The sequence below is a fragment of the Phoca vitulina genome, unplaced genomic scaffold, assembly GCF_004348235.1.
Source record: "Phoca vitulina isolate PV1807 unplaced genomic scaffold, GSC_HSeal_1.0 scaffold12, whole genome shotgun sequence".
Classification (NCBI taxonomy): domain Eukaryota; kingdom Metazoa; phylum Chordata; class Mammalia; order Carnivora; family Phocidae; genus Phoca; species Phoca vitulina.
The window spans coordinates 25,678,932-25,704,010 of NW_022589715.1; the positions used below are offsets into that span (position 1 = coordinate 25,678,932).

At 49.3% G+C, this 25,079-nt stretch overlaps 1 protein-coding gene across 3 annotated transcripts in view; it reads left to right on the forward strand.

The window, feature by feature from the left end:
• Positions 1–13,515, forward strand: part of ADD2 (adducin 2) — a 106,397-nt gene extending 92,882 nt beyond the window's left edge. For all 3 annotated transcript variants that reach the window (XM_032410760.1, XM_032410758.1, XM_032410759.1), the window contains 4 exons: positions 425–514; positions 2,455–2,602; positions 3,937–4,062; positions 9,290–13,515. In XM_032410760.1, coding sequence (XP_032266651.1) covers positions 425–514; positions 2,455–2,602; positions 3,937–4,062; positions 9,290–9,597 — 672 coding nt within the window. In that variant the 3' untranslated portion in view covers positions 9,598–13,515. The remainder of the gene's footprint in view (positions 1–424; positions 515–2,454; positions 2,603–3,936; positions 4,063–9,289) is intronic.
• The last annotated feature ends 11,564 nt before the right edge of the window (positions 13,516–25,079 follow it).

A 25,079-nucleotide genomic window follows, 5' to 3' on the forward strand; every position in this document is an offset into this window, starting at 1 on the left:
ATGCCCAGGTCAAATCCCTTGTTCCTCCCCAAGGAGAGACTCCGATTCAATGGCTGTGGGGTGGCCCCAAAAATCTGTGATAGTCAAGAAATTTCTCAGGGGCTTCAGTAAAATGTGAGGCCCTCCCTCAAGGATCTACTGTGCCTCGTTTCACTCTTCACCTCTTACAGTTACCTCCTCAGAGTTAATGAGAATCCGGTATTTTACATAAACTAATTCACTCTGAAGCACACATGGAGACTGTCTCTTAGAGGACACGCTGTGTTAGAAATAGGGGAGGCAGGCCCCCGCCCCACTGGAGGACCTTTGTAGACCCTAGTCACAGGGCACACGAGACATCAGGATGCCCTCCAAGTGCCCCCTCCCAAACTCCATACCCTGATGCTCAACAGCTAGCTCACTCTCCCCTTCCCTTGCCACACAGATTCGAGAACAAAACCGACAAGATGTGAAGTCGGCAGGACCTCAGTCCCAGCTCCTGGCGAGTGTCATCGCTGAGAAGAGTCGAAGCCCGGTACAGCAGAAGCTGCCCCTGTCTGGAGGGGAAACGTGTTTGCCTTCTGGGTCTTCAGTGCCTGGGGCTAGGCAGCAGGACCCCTGAGTCCTCATGCCCACCGTCCCCTGTGATCTTGGGCACTGGTGCTCTTGCTGCAGGACGGATGCTGTGAGGACCAGGGACAGTGTGTAATTGCCCCCTGTGGGTACCGGGCGGGGGTGCAGCAGCCCAGCCTGCCCCAGGAGTGATGCTGACTTCCATGCTTCACCCATGGAACTCCACTCTGCCCTCTATTGCTATCCTGAAAAGTGGGCATCACAGGAGTGCGGCGGGCAGCTCCCAGCTGCTCCAGGCCTGCCTGCTCTGAGCGCTTCTGGCCTCTGTGCGTGGATATGGCATCACCAGGCCGTAGCTCTGGGAAGATGCTCATGGGCTCGCAGAGGGGAGGCATGTATATAAGGACTGGTGCTCCATTCGGGCCGTTAGTTGCCCACACAAACCCACATAGAGTTACAAAGTATAAAGTTGTTTCCATGCCTGAGATAGGACAGTGTTTGTCTAGTGCTTAGCAAAAGGGGTGAAAATCAGAATTCTGGCTTGTGTTGAAAATCACTGCTACTCGTGGCAAGTAGCAATGGGCATGGCATATTCCTTAGCGGTAAGAAGGGGAGAGATACAGGAACTGTTCCTCTCTGCAGAGTGAACTGAGATCATTTAGATCAGGCTGCAGCCCACAAGGTGGGTGCCCATGCAGGGAAGTATGAAGGTTACGTCATTGTACCACATTGTCACCCACCGCCAGTAGCCAGGATGAGGAACACCAAAAGTGCCACAGGGCCAAGAACAGAGATACCCCATGATCCTGGGGTGGGGGTGGCAAAAGTTCAGTACAGTGAGCAAAACTGTTAAAAACTCTGCCATTTATACCAAGTGTTCTCCTTGGAGTCCCTCTTCTTGGGATCCTGGTCTTGGATTCTCTTTTGAACACTGATTCCTTAAGATAGACCAATGCTGCTTCTCTTTCGGAAGATGCCCATGGGCCCATCATCAGAGGATCTGGGGGGCCAGGAAAGGCGGCCTAGAGTGCGTGGTGTGGGCCAACTGCTCTGGGCTCACCTCCCCTGAGTTTCATGCTCTTTGTCTCCTCCTCAGCTTCAGAGCAGTGCATTCTCAAAGGTCAAGATGAGGATGCCAAATTAGGAAAAAGGGCTATGGGGTCTGAATTTTAGACCCTGTCATGGGCTAGAGGAGTCAAAGGATTTCTGAAGCTCACACAAGGTCCAGCTGGTGAGCTCCCCAGAGCCAGGGGCTCCACAAAGTCTCCCAGGGATTTTTGCCAATGTCCCCCAGGGACCTGCAGTACAGGCAGGTTGAAGATCCGAGATTCAGGACCTTGGCCCCTTGTAATTTATGACTATGTGCAAAACAGGACTAACAGTTTGGACTGAGAACGCTGAAGCCATTGTGTGTTTTGCATTTGACTTCCTGCTGTGTGCTGTGGCTTGTGCAACTGTTGGGGGTGGGAGGAGGGCATGGTGGGGAATGGCTGGCATAAAGCGGGCTTGAGCCAATGCTTTGCTTGCTGGCTTTTGGCTAACTGACTTTGGGCTGTCGACTGTATTTGCGTAGTGATGGCTTGCAAGCATCCACAGGAGGGATTGCAATAAACGTGTGTCTTCCTTCTGCTTGGGAGCATCCTTCGATTTTATTTCTGGGGCAGAGGGTGGACTCCCTGCATTTATCCAGGCAGTTGCAAAGAACCCAGGTCTGGGGGTGAGGTAGCCATGGGAAGGAATGAACAACCCCTACCCCAAGGCCCTGAGCTGTTTCCAAGGAGCTGCATGCCATGCTGTCCCTAGCAAGACCACTGGCAGCCACATGAGTCTGAAAGGAAGCTCGGGCCTGGGCCCCAGCCGCGGCATTCAGAGAGCAACACACACTCTGTGGTTAACTTTCAGTCTACAGAGAGCCAGCTGATGTCCAAGGGCGACGCAGATACCAAAGACGACTCAGAGGAGACCGTGCCCAACCCCTTCAGCCAACTCACTGACCAGGAGCTGGAGGAATACAAGAAGGAGGTGGAGAGGAAGAAACTAGAACTTGACGGTAAATAACCCCGGGTCGCCCAAGGTGAAGGGAGAGCTGGGGGCACCCAGAGGGGCAGCAGAGCAACCAGCAAGACTCACTCCCACCAGTGGCCCTGGGACCCACGCCCCCCTACCTGGCAGGGCCCTCAGGGCTCTGTCTAGCCTTGCCTCACCTTCATGTTCAGCCTTCACTTCTCTCTCTCCTCTGTCATATTCTCAGTTTGCCCTTCCTGCCCCATCAACCAAGTCACATTCTTACCAGCATAATGCTATTACTTACTTAATGGTCCTCATGGCTCAGTGCCTAATGGTGATGCCATGCTGCCATGACCTTGTCTGAGCCTCTCACCTGGGTTTAAAAGAGTTAATCCTTATGGAGTGCTTAGAATAGGGCCTGTAAGTATGGCTTAGGTCAGATAAACATTAGCTGTGATAAGAGAATTATAATAGTGATAATTACTATTAATCTATCAGGTCCAGTATAAACCTTTTAGCCTGGCAATGAAAACTCCCACCAGCTACCTCTGGTCTTTTCCTTATTCCTTTTTTATTTCAAAATCTTCAGTCAAGCCCATCTCTCCATGTTGACTCCCAGATATGCATATTCATGATAGCTTGTATGCTCTCATTCATGCCTTTGTCCCTTCCTGGCACAGTTTCCCTTCTAGACTAGCCTGATCCGAGAACTTCCATCTCAAGCCCCCCTTCCAGCTAAAAAAGCCCTCTCTGTCCCTCTCCACCCCCCCTGCCCACTTTGAGCTGGCCCTTCTCTTTGTTTCAAGAGCACTTGGCATCTGAGACACTGAAGAATTCAGCTCCTGGTTTTGTCCACCGGGCTAGGCTTTCATTCCCTCAGGGAGGGTCTTCGTCCATGACCCCCCCCCCCCCCACCCAGAGTCAGCCATCTTCCTGGGCACAAGCAGGCCCTAGAAGAACCCTTGCTAGCTTGCTTGCAGTTCTAATGAGACAGTTGAAAAAGTAGATAGAAAATGTGGTGCTTTATATCCCTAGAGATATTTGGGCTGAACATGAAAATTAGATAAACAATAAATTAGCTACATGCAAACAAATCATGGGTGGGACGCCTGCAGTCTTGGGCTCCACATCAGGGCTAACATTCCACTGGCAGATGTGCCTGGATGGAGGAAACAGAATATGACTCTGACTCCTCCCATTTGCCTCCCCCCGGATGTAGCAGAAATTTAAAAAAGTTACGGGGGAGCAGCTAACTTCAGCTAGGAGAAACGAGAACCAGCTGGAAGAAAGCATTTTTTTTTTTTTTTTTAATGTTCTCTCTCTGCCCACCTTTCCTCTGTTTGACCCCTATCCTGAGGTGGTTTTCTGTATTTTCAGGAGAGAAAGAAACCACTGCCGAGGAGCCTGGCTCACCTGTAAGGTCTGCACCGGCTTCTCCAGCACAGAGTCCAGCGAAGTCAGAGACAAAGAGCCCCGCGGTCTCTCCCTCCAAGTCTTTAGACGGTGAGTGGAACTGAGCAGCTGGAAGGGAGGAGGCGCCTCCACAGCTTAGAAAGGGGTCTGCATGGAAGGCAGGGCACATGTGCACACTCCAGGGACCCTGCCTTTCAGCAGATCTTGCCTGCTACCCAAAAACCTTTCTGTTCTGCCATTTCTAGGGAATCTGAAATAGGGGTTTCCAAATTTAAGCTTATTTCATCCACAAGCTGTGACAACACATCTTACAATTTAAGTCCCTGTCTAAGCAATAATGAGTAAGTTAATGATTGACACACAGCCTTCTCACCTCTCATTCAGACTAGGTTGGCTGATGGGTCTTTCTAGATGCACCAGCCCAGTGCTCAGACTTTAATATGTGTAGGGATCGCTGGGATCTTGTTAAAATGAAGATTCTGATGCAGTAGGTCTGGGGCGGCACCTGAGACTGTATATTTCCAACAAGCTCTCAGGTAAGGCTGATGACGTTATTCTCAACCTTTGGAATCTCAATACATTGGAATTACCTGGGGAGCTTTAAAAATCCTAACACTGGCCGGGGTCCCACCACAGCATCCCCAGTGGTTCTCAGTTAAATGGTCTGGGATCGGGTAGAGAAGAGTACAGTGGAGTTTTAAGATCTCTCCAGGTAAATCTAATGTGTAGCCCAGGCTGAGAACCACTTCATTAGATACTAGTTTAGAGAACTAAGGTCTAGGCCCAATTCAACTGCTAACTAATAATAACTCAACTGCTAATTTTAGAAAATCAGATCATCTTTGTGCCTCAGTTTCCTTGTCTGTCAAATGGGACTACCAATATTTTCCCCTTTTAAGGTTCTTACACATAGAAGGGAAGCTGTAGATGAGAACATAAAGAATGAAATACAAAACATAAAAGAAATGAAAGAATAAAAACATTTAAATGTAAGATCTGTTTGTGATTATAATTAATAATATACATATGGTGGATAATACTGCTATTATGGTCTATACCACCTACATCATAAAAGTGTCTTTATTGAGCTCCTGGAATCACCCTAGGGCATGAACACTCCTCCCCTGGGGCCCTGAGATTTTCCCTGTTCTGGATAGAATGACCACATGTGTGGATGCTGCTAGAATCCTCCAACTTCTGAGCTCCCTCCGTAGGCAAATTGCTGCCTTGCGTGCAGTCCCAGTGTTGCCAGAGGAAACCCATCTGCTTGTGGCCAGAGCTCTAAGTGGATGTCCCCTAACTGTTTGTGTTCATTGTGTCTCATCCTGGTGTTATCAACCTGTCTCCACAATGTCTTCCTTTCTCTTCCCATTTGTGCCTTCATCAAAGGAGTTTCCTCCGATTCTGAATACTTGTCTCTGTAGTAAGTATAGAGAGGCTGTTTACTAACTCCCTCCAACACTTGCAATGGGGGAGGGAGGACTTCTTCAAAAAGAAATGTGTTTCTCTCCAGCTTTTTCTTTGGCAACCCTGACTTGGGGAGGATTCCTGGCTATAAAGTTCGTGACCAACTCCACATGTGCTATGCATGGGCTAGGCTTCCCTCTAGGATATACACACATAGGATGGACTCATGCACACACACACACACTCATCCTCACATGGGGCATACCACCCAGAAGCAACAAGTCCGCACAGTGAAAGGACGTGGGGCCAGCTCCTGGGCACTCCCTGTGGGGGAATGCTTATGGCCCTCACTAGCACATCTGCACCTCTGTTCCTAATGGCCCCTCCAAGGAGCCCATGACCTCTTCTAGGGCTGGGGCCCAGAGCTTGAATGGCCCTAGGATCAACTGCCTTATAGAGATGCCTAGAGCACCTGACCTGACCATGTCTTCAGCATCCCTCAGGGCATGCACACCAGCCACAGGAGAGAAATCCAAGCTGGAGAGGCAGCTTATGGCAGCAGTGGGACAAGGGGTAGTAATTGCATTTCAGCTCCTGGGAGCCCCTTGGAGCAACCTCTGCTGTTCAGAGGGATAGAGAGTGGAAGGAGGGGTGTATGACAGGTAGGATAACTGCTTACCCACCCCTGACATCATTGCCACTGGTAGCATGATTTCTGCCCAGTCTGGTCCAAATCTGTGCCCTCATGGAGGAGCACACCCTGGTTGAATTGTTAGAAAAATCAAGATCCTCCCTGAAGACTCTTCTTGTAGTTTAGACAGAGCTGAGCCTGCATGATGAGGCCAGAGTTGTAGCTGCCTTGGGTGACCAGTGTGGAGCAGGGCAGGGTGGCCATGGCCACGCTACCCGATGGCTTGCCCAGCTCCTCAGGGCAGACAGAGCTGACCCTCCCACGCCCATCAACGTGTGCATTTTCACATGTAGCTCACCCACTGAATCAGGGCTGGCTTTTCACTGTGTGTCACCATGCTCTCAAATGCTCTGGTGTGGGGTCACCTCCGTGTCCCTCCTCATCTGTCTCCTACCCCATCAGCCTCCCTGAAGGAGACACTTTCAAACCCTCTTCCTCCACATCTGGTCATCTCTGTCATCGCCTTCTCTTTGACAAGCTCCTGATCCCTGCCCCTGCTGACTCCATCCCGCAGTAACCTCTCAGGAGCACTGGCTGTGCCTGCCAAGAAATAGCCCTGCATTCAGCATCAGAAGATCATCGCTGTCACTTACTGATTTCGCCATCTCAAATAAGTCACTTAAAAACCCTGCAGAATGGGGGGCTGCCTAACATGAATCCTTGCCCTATCCTAAGTCATAGCATTGTTATTGGGATAAAATGAGCAAATGAATACAAAAGGGCCTTGTGCTTCCATCTATTAGTTCTCGTTATGTACTATGTTCTTGGGATTGTGAGAGAGAATACAGGCTTGCTGTTTTAAGCCACTAAACTTGGGGGTGGAGGTTGTTATGCAGCAGTAGATAATTATTAAATCATGGTGTATAATAAGAGCTGGTTTTATGGAAATTAGTTTTTCTGTGGGTTGACTAGGCTCAGCTGGATGGTTCTGTTCCATTCAAGTCAGCTGCAGCTGCAGTCATCTGGGAGCTTGACTAAACTGGAACTTCCAAGATGGCGCTCTTATGTCAGGTGCCTTGGCAGGGACAGCTGGAAGGCTGGGGTCAGCTGGGACACTGGGATGGCTGGGTCTCTGTCTCTCTGTCTCTGTCCATGTGGTTGTAGGGCCTCTCCATGTATGTTTCCATCAAGGTAGTCAGACTTCATTACATAGTGGCTCAGAGCTCCCCAAACTCTGAAAGCAGGAACTTCTAGGCCTTCTTAAGTCTTCACCCTAAGGCTGGCTCGGTGGCAGTTTCTCAACATTCTGTTGGTTACTGTGAACCATGGGGCCAGACCAGATTCATTGTGGGAGGGGACCACAGCCAACTATGTCCTCTTAAAAAAAAGGTAAATGACACATGAAAGTGTAAAATGGATATATTGGCAATAGATTTAGAGAAAGGCAAGATCATTGTCAAATGTCAGGAGAGGCTTGAGCCATACCAGAGAGTTGATGAGGCCAACTAGCAGGTGATGTGAGGAGAGGAGAATGGACAGAAAGAAGGTTGTGTTTAGACGAGTGTATTGATTTCAAGACTATTGCCAGGTGATGACCATGGGGACACATGGTGGGAGGGGAGGGGAGTGTGGGCCATTGGAGTAAAGGGCATTAGAGAACTTAGTAGCTGGATGATGATAGGACATGGGCCGAACAGTAGAAGGATGGGAGCTGGGGTCAAGGTGTTGGGTACTAAAAGAGAAACAGTCCTCAAGAGTCGTCTGGAAGAGGACATTGACTTGCCCAGAGAATTTCAGAAGTTAGGAAAGACCAGAGTTTGCCCATAGTCAAACTAGCCCATTCTAACTCTCCCCAAATTTACACCCCTCTGTCCCATGTTCCATGTAACCATACATTTCTCCAGTCTTTACCCCTGTCAAGAACCCTAGTTTTTTCCTAAAACTTCTTTCCCTGCCCATTCCATCTGTAAGTCAGACCAGTCATACTTCACCCATTACTCACATTCCTATAGAGGGGAGCATGCCCAGTGCCTTCTTGTGGTGTGAGATCTCACACAACTCACACAACTCACTCACACACACCAACACTCACACACCACACCAACACACTAATTCACAAACTCATATGGCCACACACAAACTCAACACAACTCATACACTCCACCCACACACTCATACACCACACTCCCATGCTTATTCACACAGCTCACTCCACATTCACACACTTACAAATTCACACATACAAACATGTTCTCATACATTCACACACTCCTCTCAGTTTCATATAGTGAAAAGAACAAAAAACTGGATGTCAGGAGATTGAGATCTGCTCACTTTTACTACTTAGTTTTCATTTCTGTAAAATGGGGAGGAGCTGAACTAGATGATCTGTAAATTCCTTTCTACTTTTCAGAGTCTGTGGTTTTATAATTTCCCCTCCTCCCTCCCCATCCAGGCATTTCAAAGCTTGAGTGGAAGCGAGGTGGGGAGAGAGTGGGAAGGAGGAAAAAGGGCAGTAGGGGGGCTTAGTTTCTGGTCTGAGCAGCTGTGGCTTTGAATATGGCAGCAATCCAAACAGGTTCCCTCCAGGTGACCACTAGAATGGGCCAACCAGCCATCTTCCCCTTTGGTTAATCCTTTTATCTTGGAAACATGGGGTCCATATCACTCAAGGAATTCCATTCTCCCTCTGTCTTCCCCTCTCTGCCTACTGGGGAGATATTCCCCATTTTTCCAAAAGTTCCTCTCTGGTATAGGAAATGAAATGGGTATAAAAACATGTAATTTCCATGTTAACTAACTGGAGTTTAAATAAAAGCTTTAAAAAACTTTAATTTTCATATTTTTACTGGTGAAACTGAACCGGTTACAACAGTTCTTAGATTCTTCCACTGAGTTGTATGTGTTACTGGTCTCCTCCTTCCTATAACCTCTCTCCTCACCTGGGTCTGTCCCCTCATTTAGTCCTACAAAAGCTCTCAACTGGGCCCTAGCTGGGCCCCCTGCCACGTTTGGACATCATTACCTGTTTACATTTGTAGACAAGACCCCAGAGTAACAGACTTGCCAAGGGCCTGTTCCCAGAGCAGGCTGTGTGGAAGGGGGTACAGGGTTTGGGTGAGAATCCTGCCTAACCCTTTCCCCCTACAATGTCAGCCTGTCCCTCCTGTTGCTCTAGGTTTCTTTTATAGAATTGCCTAGAAATGGTTCTGTTAACCCCATATGGAAACTTTCACCTGATGGAAATCTTAAGGGTCATATCTCTTGATCTTTTTCTAGAAGGTGCTAAGAAGACAGAAACAAGCAAAGCCACCACAGAGCCTGAAACAACACAGCCAGAAGGAGTGGTGGTCAACGGGAGGGAGGACGAGCAGACCACAGAGGAAATTCTCAGCAAAGGCTTGAGCCAGATGACCACCAATGCCGACACGGATGTTGATACCTCTAAGGACAAAACCGAGTCGGTCACCAGCGGCCCCATGTCTCCAGAGGGCTCACCTTCCAAGTCTCCCTCCAAAAAGAAGAAGAAATTCCGAACCCCATCCTTCCTGAAAAAGAGCAAAAAGAAGGAGAAAGTGGAGTCCTGATTGGTAGCACCCTTGGGCTCCCATCTGCACCCTCTCCCTCCACCCCTTCCCTTCTCCCATCTCTGTCCCTGGAAGCACAGGGCCAAAGAGGGATAGAATAGGACCCTGGATCACACTCTGAGGGGGAACTTAGAGATTACCCAACCAACCCCTCATTTTACAATTGCCCCAGAGAAATCAGGTGACTTTCCCAAGGTCACACAGCTAGTTAGTGGCAGAGCCTGCACTAGAATTGGGGTCTCCTGGCCCCTAGTCCAGTGCTCTTTCCACTACATAACACTGCCTAGTTGTGGGCCACCTTTGTGAGGATGCTGTCCACTGATCTGAGCCCAGGGCAGAAGGCCTGAGTGGGCTGCAAGCCCTCACAATCTCAGATCAAATCAGACAGGTTCAGACTTCCCCTGAGCAAGGTCCTTTTCCTTGCAGGAATCCAATCTCCTGCTAATGGAGCTGTCACAGTTTAGAAATCTCTCTTTTCCATAGGGTCCCCGCCCTGCTGCTCTCAGTAACCAGATAAATTGCCCTGTCCCCTACACCAGAAGTTTATCTTTGTTCCCAAGGTCTGATGGCTTAGCTTGTGCTTCCCCAACCACTAACCCTGAGCTTTCTTCATGGAACCTCCTGAATGATGGATGGATGAAGAATTGTAAGAGCGGGCAGACATAAGGGCAAGCCGAGTCAGCCACAGGATTGGGAATCATTTAATCAATATAAGAAGCCAGGAACTTGGCCCATTTGAATTGTGCATCTCAGGCGCTTCAAAACTAAAACCAAATTTAGCTTAGAGAAAAGTTGTCTCATGCTCAGGGCAGAAATTTGGGGAAATTTAGATCCTCTGTTGGCTTTGGGTTGTACAAGGAGGATCAAAACAACACAGGAAATGCTATGCCTTTCTAGCTTTGCATGATACATGGAGCAATGTGGCTGTACCCATTTCACTCCTATGTGGCGGTCAGGTGTCCCCTGACCTTCCTTCAAACCTGGAAGCACTGGCTCACAGACTGGAACTGGCATCTTATTCTTGGCACCTTGACCTTGGCTCCTTTGGGTTCCGACTCAGTCACTCTGGGTCCAGCAGAGGAGAATGAGATGAGCCCTTGAGGATTCATTCCTTGGATCAGCTATCAGAAAAATCAGCTTGAGTGTCCTTGCCCCGCCACTATCTGTCCACCCTGGGGCCTAGTAAGAGCCACAGCTGCTGTTGTAAATGCCAGCACTATCTTTTCATATTCTTCCACGGGACATCGAATAATGAGCATTGTTGGCTCCTAAAAAATAGACAATCCATTCTCTTTATAGCACAGTGTCTTCAAAGAGTATTTTTCCTTTTTGTCCTGATTATTGTGAAAGTACTTTTGAAAGTTCTTAATCACAGTTTTCCACTTTTGAGCACTTACTTTCTATATATAGACACTGTGCAGGCTTTCCATGCGTTACACCCTTTGACTGTCATGATAATCTTGTGATGTGGGTAAGATATTCCCATTTTATCGGTAAGAAAACTGAGCCCCAAAAGGACAATCGACTTGCTCCAGGTGACTTGGCTAGAAAGATCCAGAGCCTGGATTTGACCCCTGAGTCAGTCTGAGTCCAGAGCCTTTGTTCTTAACAGTTACGATGATTAGAAAACTTGAAATCCCCAAGGCAGGGGGCTAATTTAGTCCAGGACCCATTTCTGTGATTGGTCTCCACTGTGTAATGTCAGCATTTGAAATGAAGGCAGGAAACTACCTGTGTTCTCCCTCATGAGTGCACGTTAAGCTCCTGATAAATGTGGATTGTGGCGAGGCCAATGTGGACCTCTGACAAAGGAGAGGCAGGAGCCTTCTGGTTGGGCCACAGTATTTGGGGGGCGGGGCTATTTCTTGAGAAGAAAAGAAGCTGACACATGACTAAAGAGAACCCAGTACTGCATCTCTCTAGAGCAGATTCCTAACTGCTACCCCAGCCCCCACTCTGCTCTACTTTCTGATGGGCCTTGTGATGGGCAACCCAATGGTCAGGGGCATCCAATGCCTCACATAAAGTCCATGTTGTGGGAAATGCCTTTAAGAGCCAATCCTTTGATGCCTTCTTTGAAAAAATAGATTTCACATTCATTCCTTCATCCCTCACAATATTTGTTAAGCACCCACAAAGCACCAGGCATTATGCCGTCATTAAAAGAAACCACTCATTGTGGCTAGGATCATCAACAGCCAGCAATGTTAAGAGAAGAGTGGACTGGATTACCATTGACGCAGCTTTTTATGCTTGAGTGGTTGTAGCTCAGAGATGATGTTGATTGACTCTTCGCATTCAAAAAACTCTCTTTATTCCCTTTACAACAGTGAGGCCTCATTTAGGTGAAAATGTCAGAGTCTTGCTGGAGGATCATCCTTGGGATTTATGCCATGGGTCCACCTTATATTTATCCATTTGTTCATCCTCATGCATTCGAACAAAACAACCACAACAAAAAACCCCATGAGCTTGGGTCATGGGTCAAGTCTGAAGGCAGAACATAGTCCCTGCCCACAGAAGTTTTTAAGTATAGGAGGCTTGTAGACGAGTTACGGAAAGGGCAAGGGGGCAGAGGGGACATAAGGAAGTAATGATTTATTGTCTTCTGGACCAGAGAAACTTTCCTGAAAGATGTGATGATTGAGTTAGGTTTTCAGACAAAGAGGAATTCTCCAGGAAGACAAATGTCGGTGGGATATTCGTGCTGAGGGAAGAGCGTGTGCAAAGGCACGGAAGCACAAAACTCCATGACAGGCCCACTGAGTCATGCAGAAACGCCAGAACATAACGTGTAAGGGGGGCGGGGGCTTTGTTTCATAGGTGAGCAGGGCTGGTCAGAGAGAAACCTATAGAAGTGTGCAACTAGATTTTATCCTGAAGGGGGTTTGGACCTGCTGATGGCTTACATCAGGGTGTCATGATCAAGCTTGAATTTTACAGAAATCCATTTGGTGGCTGGAGAATGACCTGGAGAGGAGTACGGTGAAAGCCCAGGAGATCTCCTAATGAGGCCCTTCTGAAATGTCAGCACTGAAACATGCCTGGTGGCCTGCCTTACACCACGTTTTCCTTAGAGCAAATAGCATGCTTCCGGAACAGAATTTTGCTTCCCTAACGGTCTTTGGATAAGGCATCTTAGGAAAGATTTTCAACAAGGAGAGGGAAGCATTCAAAGAGCTAATGCTTGGTGCCGTTTCCAGGTCTGTTTCGTCTCGCTGCAGAACCGCCGTGGGAGCTGTGAGGCCCTCTGCCCATGCCTTGCTCTCCCGTACCTGTCGGCGGTGGTACGCTTAGCACCAGGCTCAAGGTGGTGCACTGGATGCTGTTGCAAGAGACGTGCTGTCCAAAAAAACCATAGGCTTTTAGGGAGAGGATGGGGCGTTTTCTTTGGATCTGGATAAAAGTTGGCTGAGAATTTTGACCAGTGTCTGTCTGGAGAAAATGTCTGTCTAGAGAGCTCAGAGTGGTAGGTAGGAGGGTCATTTCTAGTGAAGCCACTGTACTTGGATATGCCGCAGAAAGGGATGAGAACATGTGAGCCAGTCTGCAGTGTGATGGATGGCTGAGCTGGGCAGGGGGGCCATTTTGAGGCTGTTTCCATGGGGCGGGATGGGAGGCAGAAGGAGAGACAGTTACAGAGGGACAACTTGGTTCCAGTGACTTTCCATGCACTAGTGGCTGGCACCCAGAAGTGATGTGGGAGAACCGTCCACACCATGTGACCTTTCTCAAACTTTGCAAAAAGCTTTGTCAAGGGCAAGCCTCTAGCACAGATCTGTGCTCCATGAGAGCTTCTTGGCCTGTAGTGACCCAAGTAACTGTCCAACTTCGGCCAGGTTACACACATAAAAATAACCTCCCCCAAGGGGCGCCTGGGTGGCGCAGTCGGTTAAGCATCTGACTCTTGGTTTTGGCTCACGTCATGATCTCAGGGTTCTGGATTGGGTTCCATGCTCAGTGCAGAGTCGGCTTGAGATTCTCTCTTCCTCTCCCTCTGCCCCTCCCACTTGTGCTCTCTCTCTCTCAAATAAATAAATCTTTTAAAAAGATAGTCTCCCTCAGCAGTCCTGTAATGAAAATGGGGTTCTTCCTCTGCAGATAGAAAAGTTCTTTTTAAGGGACTTGCAGGGATTTGGATGAGGACCCTGGTCTATAAGAACCCCACTGGAAAGCATTGCTCTCATACTATGGATTTATGTATACTGCCTTGAATCTTCTCCCAGTGTCTGATGCACTGAATATGGCAAGGCAGTCATTCAGATGTCACTTAGCACCGTCATAACAGGGCTACCGCTGTCCTTAACAGGCCACTTCATTACCATGGATTTGAAAGAACCATTCCCCCAACAGCATGATTCCCTTCTGAAAGCCGAAAAGATCAAAAAGAAGTTTGGATTTTTCGAGGGACCTATGCATAGGGGTAGATAGACACATAGCCTACCATCGGCCTGTGGAGGCCATCTTTTGCACAAGTCCTTACTCCTTTTCCTTACGCAGGTCAGCAGAAGCCCTTGAAGTGGTTGCTAGAGCTGCTGTTGACTCTGAGCGTAGAGGAAACAGGTCTTATATCTTCTCTGACCACTTGAGTCTAAGCAAACTCAAAGACAATAACGTTGAGAGGGTCTGAGAAGAAATTAGGGAGGAGGTAAACCCATGCTCTCCAATTCCCACAGAAAGGACAAGGCACCCCACAGTTGTTCCGCATCTGTTCCAAAAGGGACAATTGAATATGAAAAGCCAGAGGCCTGAACGGACTCTGAAGAAATACGCTCATCAGTTATTTATCTGTTGCAGTTTCACTTGTGTCTCAGTATGAGAATGCAGACACGGTAGAGTGATGACTTCCCAATGCCCTGTCTAGCCAACCTACCCACTCGGATGTGGCTTCCTTTTTGCCAGAAATAAAAGAGCACACGTGGAGCCCCGTAACCAGGGCCCATTCAACCCTCTTGAGCCTCTCGCCGTGAGAAGCCACCCTCACCCAGGAATCAATGTGGGCATTTCAGGTGGGGTGTCCTTCTTTAGTGGAGAAATCTTCTTTCCTCATTTTATGTAGATAGGCTTCTCTTTTTAGGAACAATTAGAATCTCCAGTTGAGGGTTTTCTTAAAAATACAGAAGTGATGGTTTGTATTGGTTTGTACTTGGGTTTTGCCAAATCGGTGTTTGGTGCCATTTGCCTTCAAGATGACCCCAAAAGTTGGGTCATCGCTATGAGGAATTGGGCCTGAAGATGGAGGAGAAAGGGTTATAGTGACTGACACGGGCTGCAGGTGTGGCCGGGGGCCGAGCCTCCCTCGCTTTCCTGGTGCGGTGGCTCCTCAGCTCTCTTCCCACCCACTGGTTCCCGAGGAGCAGGATGAGGCCATCTGCAATGTGGCAAGTCCCCAACCTCTAAGTAGCTTAGAGAAAACGGGGTTTGGGGTGGTGGGAGAAGAACTGTAGAAAACCCCCAAACTCTTCTCCCCTCCAACAGATCATCTCATATAACTTTTAGATCTTCCCTTTTTAAATGAATCAGAAGGAGGACGACCGTTGGCCAAGGACGGAGGGGCCAATTTAAATACATCAAAGCTCTTATAAAATGAGACTATATTTTGGGGATCCCTGCCCCCACACTTCAGGCCCACCTTGTGCCTATTGGGCCTGCCTTCTGGGTGACAGCTTGATCTCCGTGGTCTAGTCCACCTTTAAATTCCTGCCATCCATGCTCCAGCCGCTGAGTCTGGCGCTGTGTTCCTCCCTCTCCCAGGAAGACTCGCGTGGGGAGAGGGTCTGAGGCCTGGGCTCGCCTGGCTGGGTATGCAGGGGTCTAGATAGAGAGTGCCGTGTCCTCTAAAGCCGTGGATGGTTTCAGTGAAATGTCTGTGTCTGACAATCGTCTTCCCTTGTACATGCATTGTCTGTGTATAGCTTTTCCTAGTATTGTGAAGTCTCAAATAGGGGTTCCATGTAAATACTCTTTCTGCTACGGAAATGCCAGCCCCCTGGATCATGCATCATCCCCACAAACGGTTTTGCCTTTCTCTACGCTAACACTTTTTGAGCCACTGATGTGCAGATTGATGATTAGTTTCTTGGGCTTTTATTTTGCAATTTTATATATATATATATATACACACATATATAATATATATATATATTTATGGGTTGGTTTTGTATAGTTTTCTGTTTGAATCTCTGAGCACCAAAGCTGCCCTTGGATTTTCAAGAGAACTTTCCAAAGCCACTTCCTGAGGCCCCGCACTCCCCTGCTGCTTTGGTGTTTGTGGTGCCGGGTGGTATCTCTGCCCGTGGATTTCTGTATGTATGTGCTGTTATCTCCCCTGCGGATATTACCCTAGTAAATCTACCGTGCTTGGCTTCCTGGTGTGTGACCCATCTCTGTCGGCCACCCAGCTCTCCCTGCTCCCAGGGGAGCAGAAACCAGAGAGGGGGGTCCTTGTATGGAAACCTCCAACCACACAGGAAACTCTTACCTTTGAAACCATTCCTCACACATGGAAAGCTAACATATGACTAATTGAGTTCTGATGGGGAGGGAGGTGACAGAATGCTGTAGACCTCTGCGAAGGGAAAAGCCCTGTGGATTTGCAAACAGCTCATGGAGGGAGAGCAGTTTAGATGGGTTGGGGGAGGGGAGGGGAATTGTAAAAACAAATGTGGATGGTCCCCACGGGGAAGCAGATTCACCGGCTGGACTGGAAGGAGGTGTCAGGCCAGAATCAGCAGGCTGGGGAGAGCTAAGAGGTCCCCCCAGAGCGTGAAATGGGAATGAAGATAGTAGGGAAGAGAAAGAAGAGGAAAGAGCCCATTGCTCCTCTTTACTCAAATAAGGAGCCCAGGAGTCGTTGAGCATCTGCACACATAGGTCAGGCATTGTGTCTCACACATAGCACCTTGTTTGAACCCCATAAAACCCAAAGGGAGGTCCTATTATTACCCACTTTATAGATGAGGAAACCGGCTCTGAAATGAGGTTTTCATGGGCCACAGGTTAGTATGTGCTGAAGCCCAAATTCAAACTGAGGTCTTCTAGCTAAGCAAGCCCTTGCTCTTCTCAATTTGCTTTTGTCCTGAGCAAATCCCCCCAAAACAGTCTCCATCATTACTTCTGGGCCTGCTGCTTCCTGGGGGGCCTGTGTCCCCAGTGCTGCCTCTACACCCAGGTACCCAGAGGCTCCCACGGGCTCCTGCGGACCCAGGCCAGCCCTGCCCCAAGGCCGTCAGTGTCTTCTCTCCTGAGACCACCACGGGGACACCCCCGCCCCCCCCACACACACACACCACGACAGCTCTAATGTCTCTGCCGTGAGCTCGGCTCCCGCCAAGGAGCACGGCCAGCGTGCTGACACCACCCCACAGAGCTTGCTGCAGTGGAAGGTGGCGGTGCAAACCCTCAAGGGGAGCTCTTCCTCCACACCTCCGAAAGGCCCACTGCGGAACCGGGTCCCACGAACACGGGAGCAGAACGCCCTCTACCTTCCAGAACTGCTGAGGGCTTTCTTCAGAGTATGCTTCGTGGGAGAGAAGGCCTAGGGCCCGCGACCCGCAGTCCCCTGCGCGTGGAAGGAGCACCGCCTGGCCAGGAAGCAGAAAGGCCGGGGCGGCAGTGAGGCGGGGCCGGGACACGGGGGGAGGCCGGTGGGCTCCGGGCCGACCTGAGAGCGTTGGCGAGGTGCCGGGGTTCACGCTGTGGAACCCGGCTCGCAAGCTCTAAGTCAGGAGGCAGGGAGGGGGGTGCTTCGTGCTGGCTACCCTAATATGCCAACGGGGACTTTCAGCCAAGTCACTGGGGATGCCGCTGCCACCACACGACTACTCTCTAATCGAACAAAACGTAACCATTAGAAATAGAAATCTTTCCTCTTCTCTTCCTTTGGGCCTTTGGACATGGATCCACACATCTCTGACAGGAACCACATTTAATCTGAGAGAGAGCTCACTCTGTCAAGAATAAGCACGGAGAAAAATAATGTGGTAATGATTTAACAGTTCAAAAGCAGGAGACCCATCTGAGAGGCTGGAAGACCTGCTCCTCAATGGAGCAGAGTTACTGCAAGAAGCAGCAGGGAGGTTAAGAAAATCTCTGTCAATATCCATTTATCAGAAAACACCAGCCAGTCATGAAAAGGGAGTACTTCAAATCAAGAAAACATTTATTGGTGATGAAAAACAATGCCATATTTTAAAATGAAGCATAGACAGTCAATGGCAGGTTCCATACTGTTAATGAATGGGGAGAACATAAAGATATGTTTAGATATGTAAGAATCCCAAGCCCACCGCTTGAAAAAAATTAGCTAATCAAGTATCTGGTTGATTGGGAAATCAATATAAGTAAATAACTCAACAATGGAGAATTAAAAAATGGTAGTGAGCAACTAAAGCACATAAATTTACAGCTAGGTCTAGTTTTTCATTATTAATTCAACAAACCTAAGGCAATTGTTTAAGAAGTAGTTACTGGTATACACACACACATTTGGGTCAGCAGAGAGGTAGACGATGCTACACTTACCATAACCGATGAGAGAGATGTAATAGATCAGTTCATTTTTCAAATTGTTACTATAGGAATAATGGTTCACTTACATATAAAGTTGTAAACATAGAGATGATTTATAAAAATGTAAAGATAATTTTCATTAAGACATAGCTTCCAAATCACTGAACAGAAAAATAACAATAAAAAAATCAATAGGAATCCAGCTAAGATGGAGTAACAGAGACCATATTTACCATCCTGCCTAAAGCACCCCCAAAATGGATAAAATACATGAAAGAATGACGTTTAAGACACCTGAAAATGATCATCCAGGAGGGCACAAGAAAGCTTCCTTGTCTTACCACCCACCCCAAAGCTAAGACAGCTACGCCTCTTACTGCTGCTACTAAAGATGACCACCAGGAGGCGACATTTCCTTTCTCTGCTTCCACTTTGCAGCAACCTGCCCAGCGGTACTCCCATTTTCTGGCAGATAGACCCTAGCAGTTCTGTCATAGAACTCGGCCTCTTTGTCACCAGCAAAAGGGTCAAGGATGAGCAGTGAGCCTCCTGACTTATCTAAGACTTAAGAACCTGATTTCTGAGCAGCCCTTAACACTTACCTAATATCCAGTACTCTGCCTGGTTCCCAGAGTGCCCATCTTTTGGGGAGCCTGCCCACTGACCCCAGCTCACTGAGGTCTGTTTTCTCGTGGCCCAGAGGCCACGAACAATAGTACTTGGGCTGAATCCTGATCCTGTGCCCTTGGATAAGCCCCTTAACATCTCTAAACTTCCGTTCCCTCTTCTGCAAAATGAGGAAATAATCAGTATGGAAAATGAGAATTGGGGGGAATAGTTTTTGGTGATTTAAAAGTATTTTAATTTTTGATTGTACAGTGAAGGATACCATAAAATTTTCACTCCTTCGGGATTCTAAAGGTCAGCTTCTACTATTCTTATAATTAATGCATGCACATGCACACAAACACATGCACAGACTCTCCCTCTCTCTCTCTTACTCAACCTTGGCTTCATTCTAAATGAATTTAAAATTGATTATCTCAGCTTCCATTGTTTTATCTGCTCAAAAGATCCTGCCTTAGCCAGCAGGAGTCTCTCCTCTCTCAGGTGGATCTTTACTTCTACCGCCTCAGCCCGTAACAAAGGTCACCCCTGACCAACATAAGCACTCTGGCCTTTGGGAAGTGCAGGCCCAGAGTATACCTGGAAGCTCTCCTACTATAAACACTGAAAAGTTTTAAATCAAGCTAAACATTTTAAGTTAAATATGTTCTATTCTCCTACCTTTACAAATATACACTCACAATGAGGCCGAAGGCCAGGTTCAAATTCAGAATTCTCAGAATTGGAATTCTGCAGAGGAAAACGGTAGTGTGGGAAGAGCTACTCCCCAGTCTCTAACTATTAGCCTGAGGCCTGTTACCCTTCTCTTCCAAACGCTGGATCCATCCCTTGCCACAAGGTGGCCTTGTAGACACACGTGTGGACACCTGGACCTCATGTCCAGGCTCTGTCCATAACCCCCCAAGCAAATAGATGCCCTCTGGCCACACTGTGAGTCCTTGGGGGATATGAACTCTGTAAAGAACGTGTGCAGACACTAGGGCAGGGCATTCTGGGGTCCTGGATAGCCAGAGCATGGGGTAGCACCAGGCGGGCTCGTCGCCTTGGCCCTGCTGGCTCCACCCCCACGGAGGGTGCGGCTAGACAAAGTGTCAGGGCAGGACCCTCTGTAGTGCCGGACTCGGGGCCCGGGCCCCTCTTGCTCAGATCTAAGGCCAGTATCGCTGCCCAGAGTCCTAGGGAAGGGCCAGGAAGGCAATACAATATCCACATTCCCATTAACCGTAAAATGAATACTCACCACGGGCTTGGCTGAGAAGTGTTTTAACAAGGGAAGACAAAAAATACTTGACAAGATCTGGCCTAAGGTGGCTGCTTGATTTACCAGGCTAATGAGGGCTGAAAGAAACCAAGCTGTCTTTAGCCTTGCCTGGATCTAAACACTGCATGAGCTCCTTCCGGTGACTCCCAAATGCAGTGAGACAGGAACCCTCTCCCGGCGCCGAAAGCACTCCCATTGCCTCCCTCTCGCTCTCGGCTACTGAAACGTGGTGAATACAGACAGGAAACAGCACTGGATTGTTGGTGAGTTCACTACCCATCTGCCTCTCCCCTTTGTAGGGCCAGAAACCTGACTTTATCAGATCACCCAGAGGTGATCCGGCTCAGGATTATAGCTTATTTTCCACAGATGGCATTTTCGGGTGATTACTTCCTGGTGACACGTAGGGAGGCACCTTCATCTTATCCTTCAGGCATCTCGCAAACACAGGCTCCTTCTGGGAGAACACTGGCGGCCGCTAACCCCGGCCTCTGCATCTCCATGCTCATTGGTGCCCCCAGCAGGAGTGGCATCTGCTGACCTGGCCACCAGCTTGGGCCTGCAGCTTCCCTGTGTCGTCTATAAACATCACCCATGACCCACAGCTCAGCCTAGGAGACATGTCATCATGTCTCCTAATTTCTTCCCATTCATCATTCAGTCTACATGGGACCATTTTGACAGAGAGACCAGCATTCCCCTCTTGAGGCCTCCCCCAGCTGCCTCTAGAATTGTCCTAACACCCAGGCTTGGGGGATTGGGTCTGAAGTGTGGCATTCAAATACTAGGAAGTTAACCAGAGAGTAACATGAACCCATTTCTGCCATTGTGACTGTCACCAAGGCTTGCATGGCTGTGGAAATGGATCCCACATGGTCTGAGGGATGCTTGTCTGCAGATGAGTGGTTCTCCAACACTGGCCCAATCCCCGCAGGGATCAAGCTTTGAGGCAGCCACTTGTTCCCAAAAGGGAACAGAGGCTGGGGGAACTGGGTCCAGTGGAGCATCCAGCCTCAGCCCCCACCAGCTCCTAGGGCTTTGCTGGGCCCAGGACACCAGCCACACTCCCTTAGAAGCCTGCTCATTCTTGCCAGCCAATAGACCTAGGTTAAAAGGGTTAGTCTACCTTAATGATCAAGATGCAGGGAGATCTTATAAGGTCTTGGCCTCTTCATTCTGTAAGTGCCCCCTCGATCTTAACAGAAACTAGCATAAACAAAAAGTTTGGTTTACTGGATAGATATAGAGGTGCTCAACAAACCAAAGGAAGTAGTGCAGGAATAGGGGCAGAAGCCATGGGGACTGGACCCAGCCCTTAAAGCCCTGGGACTCAACTTTTGCCTAGACTCATCATTATCTCTGCTGCAGACAGGTTTTCGCCAGGACCCACCATCTCATATCCCATCAGTTTCATAATCCAAGAGGCAAGGGAGTATGCTCCTTGAGATGCACAGAAAAATCCTGGGGAAGGGCTCTGATTGGCCTGGCCCCACTCAGCCCATGCTGAGGTGCCCATTCTGGGGCCACTTTCTAGAGCTGGGGGTGGCCATCACTGGCCCAGCTGGGTCATTTGCCTATGCTGAGACAGGGAGAACTGGAGAAGGATCGGGCTGGAGGAGGGCATGAGCTTCGTGTTGGCATGCTGTGTTGCAGAGTGCTAAGATATCCAAGTAGAGCTGCCAGATGTTTGAATCTAGAGCTCAAAGGAGACGTCTGGCTGGAGATATCGCCAATGACCAATGACCCAGCTTGGGGGACAGATGAGGACAAGGAAATGGATGAAGAGAGAGAGTAAGAAAAGAGCCTTAGATGAGGTTTTGAGGAGCCCCCAAGCCATGGCGGAGAAGGGTGACCTGGTAAAGGAGGCTGAGAAGAAGCAGCTGGTGTGGTAGGAGGGAAGCAAAAGAGTGTGGCCCGTGGGCTCCAAGGGAAGAATGTGCAGAGAAAGTGGGAGTCGTTAGCAGTGACAGAAGCTGGTGACAGGCAGGCCTGAATGGAGGCCATTGGTGACCTTGGCAAGACCTGCTTCAGAGGGATGATCAGAAGCCAGAACGGGATGGAATGAGGAGGAAGGTTCCAGATAGGGAAATGCAGATAGGGAGGATGGCAACGCTGTGCAGACCTTTGATTCTGAAAAGGAAAGGAAGAACGGTGACAGCTGGGGCAGCATGACAGGGGTGGGGGGTGCTTTAATTTATTATCATTATTTATGATAATATAGTTTTTATGTTACTAAAGATTAACTATGTCCTATAAAATAATATAGTGTGTTAATTATTGTATAATACATAACAATGGTATATAGAACATGTTTTATTTATAAGCATATAGCATATATGTTACATATTATATATTACATATTATGTATACATACATATACATAATAGCATATATAAGGATTATAGTTAATATACTTATAAAAGATTATGTCACGGTAATAATGTAATATTATTAATTGTATGTCTTAGTTCATAGCACATTCTCATCTTAGGTACATATATATTGGAGATATTTATTTATTAAAATTAATATTATAAGAAACAGTTGTGAAACTATCACCCAACGTAAGAACTAGCCTACTGACAATAGTTTACAACGTAGTCCTTCCCCATCCTGCCCTTGGCCTCGCCCCACTGAAAGTAAGTACCATCCTGAATCCTGTTTTATCATGCCTTTGTGGCATTTTCACACATGGAACATTTCAGAGCAGTTAAAACGAATGAACTGCAGGTCCGTGCAACAACATGGATGCGTCTTAGCAATGCCTATTAAGTGAAAAAAGTAAGCTCCAGAAGAACACCTACAGCATGCCATCTTTTTAATCAAGTTATAGATACGTTAAAATAAACGTATTGAGAAAAACTACCACGGGAGCCCCTGCCGAGGAGGGACACATGCAGGGTGAGTGCAGACGGGTGAGCGAGTTTCTTTGGGGTGACAGTTACTCGTTCCTTCTGAAGCAGGAGGCAAGGTGATCTGCTGGGAGTCAGGGGGGAGCCGGAGGGGAGGCTAGAGGTGTGCGGAGAGCAGAGACTATTGAGAGTAAGTGGGGGAGCGTGCTCCCTAGGCAGACCCCACCCCCGCCCGGCAGGCGGCTGTGGGCATTGAGTGACCGCCCTGCAGACCCGTCCTGGGCGGCGCCCTTGCTGCTCGCTCGCAGCTGCTGGGACCCATACGGTCAGGGGAGCTGCCATGGTGGTTGGCCCAGCGGGGAACTGAACCGACCAGGGGGTCAGAGGCATCTCGTTTATTGTCAAGAGAGTCCAGGGAGGTGAAGGGCAGAGGGACAGGACAGGGAGGGAAGCCTCTGCGAGGATGAGGAAGGGCCGGTGGAGGCTGATGGATGAGCACCAAAGGGCAGAGTCTGGACCAGGGGTCCTGATGAGCCTGGGTGTGACCCTGAGGGGTGGATGGCTCAGGCTGTTGGATGAGAGGATCCCAAAATGAGATTTTGGAGAAAGAACTAAGACTGAAAAGCTGACAGGAGGAAGTGAGCCAGTGCTCAGTGGCAGATCACTGGGAGTCAGGCAGGGATGGCAGGATCTTTGTCCCGAGGGCCCAGTCGGGAGCCCACTGGCCTCACACGCGGGACTCCACTCACAGCAGCCTGGGGCAGAGGTCTCCAGCACTCTCGGGCTCCGTGGCCACCAGCGTTCCAAGAGGGGGCTCTGCCTTCATGTTCGACCACGGTGCTAGCCACTCTGATTTTCCTCCCCCGGCCCCCACCTGTCAGCGCGGGAGACTGGACCTAATGGCTGTTTGCTCGTGGGGGGACACAAGCTTCTTGGAGGCATGGGCTGGTCTTACCTTTCCCCGGAGCCCCAGGCCCAGCAAAGCAGCCGGATCATGCATTATGGTAGGGGCTCAGATATTTCTCAAACTAAGTCAGAGCAGCAGATATCGGAGCTGGAGGAAGTCATGGAGGTCCCAGGGTTTCCGGCCGTCTCGTCACCCCACAGATGAGGGAACGGAGACAGAGGTGATGCGGCTTGTCCCAAGCCACACTGCTGCTCCGTGACTGAGACCCAGCAAGTGCCAAAAGCAAAGACCCTCTCTCCAGAAAAGTACCCATAAACACAAAACCTTGCATGCATCCCCCAGCCGAAGGAGCCCCTGCAGCTCCGTGGGCCGTGCCACTGAATGCTGGCCTCTGTTGGGCATGTCGAGTGATGAGATGACAGATCAGTGGCCGAGAGAGGGCTCCGGAGCCAGGCCGCTGCGGTTCAGGTCCCAGCTCCGCCACCTACTAGCTGCGTGGTTACCGAGCGTCCTGACCAGTAAGCTGGAGATACTGGGTCCTTGCAAACATGAGCACAGCAAGACATGGAGCAAATGTTCTGGAAGTGTTCGCTGTGGTCATGACTGTCACCAAGTGAACCCCTAAGTGAAGTACGGCAGCAGCAACAATATTTTTTAAAGGGATTGAACAATCCCTTGATGAATGTTTGATTTCATCTATTCAAGCGTGTGCTGGGACCCTTACAGCAATCATGAAATGACTTGCTTTTGAGGAAATCTTGCTTCGTGCCTTAAATTCTCAGTAACGACACGCTTGATTCAAATGGCAGCAGTTTCTTTTGCAGAAAGTTGGACCAAGGTTAAAAATAACACATGTGTCTTGTCTCCAGTGAGCTGGTTGCGGTCTGTCCCCCGGCGTTGGGGGGAAGGGACCCCCCCCCCGGGAAGGGCCCCCCCCCCACTCCTCCGGCTCGCTGCACTGCCTCGCGGCCTCCAGGGGGCGCCCGCCCACACACGATTCCATCCCTTGTTCACATCCTTGCTTCAGATCTTCAAGGGCCGCCGGGTCCCCGTGGGCCACACCACTTACTTCACGCGACTTAGCAGGAGACCTTTTGGATCTGGCCCTAAGCGCGCCGCCAGCCTCGCCTGCTGGCCTCTCGGACACCATCCTGTGTCCCAGCCGTCCCGTGTTCGCTCCTCTGCCTGCCTCGCCTACTCTCCACCCGGGCTGTCTGCCTACTGGCGCCAAGTGCGGACCCCTGGGGCTCGCCGCCTGCACGGGGGTCTCCCCATCCTGCGCCCCGCGGAACTGCAGCGCCCGGCACCGTGCCCAGCGAGCTTG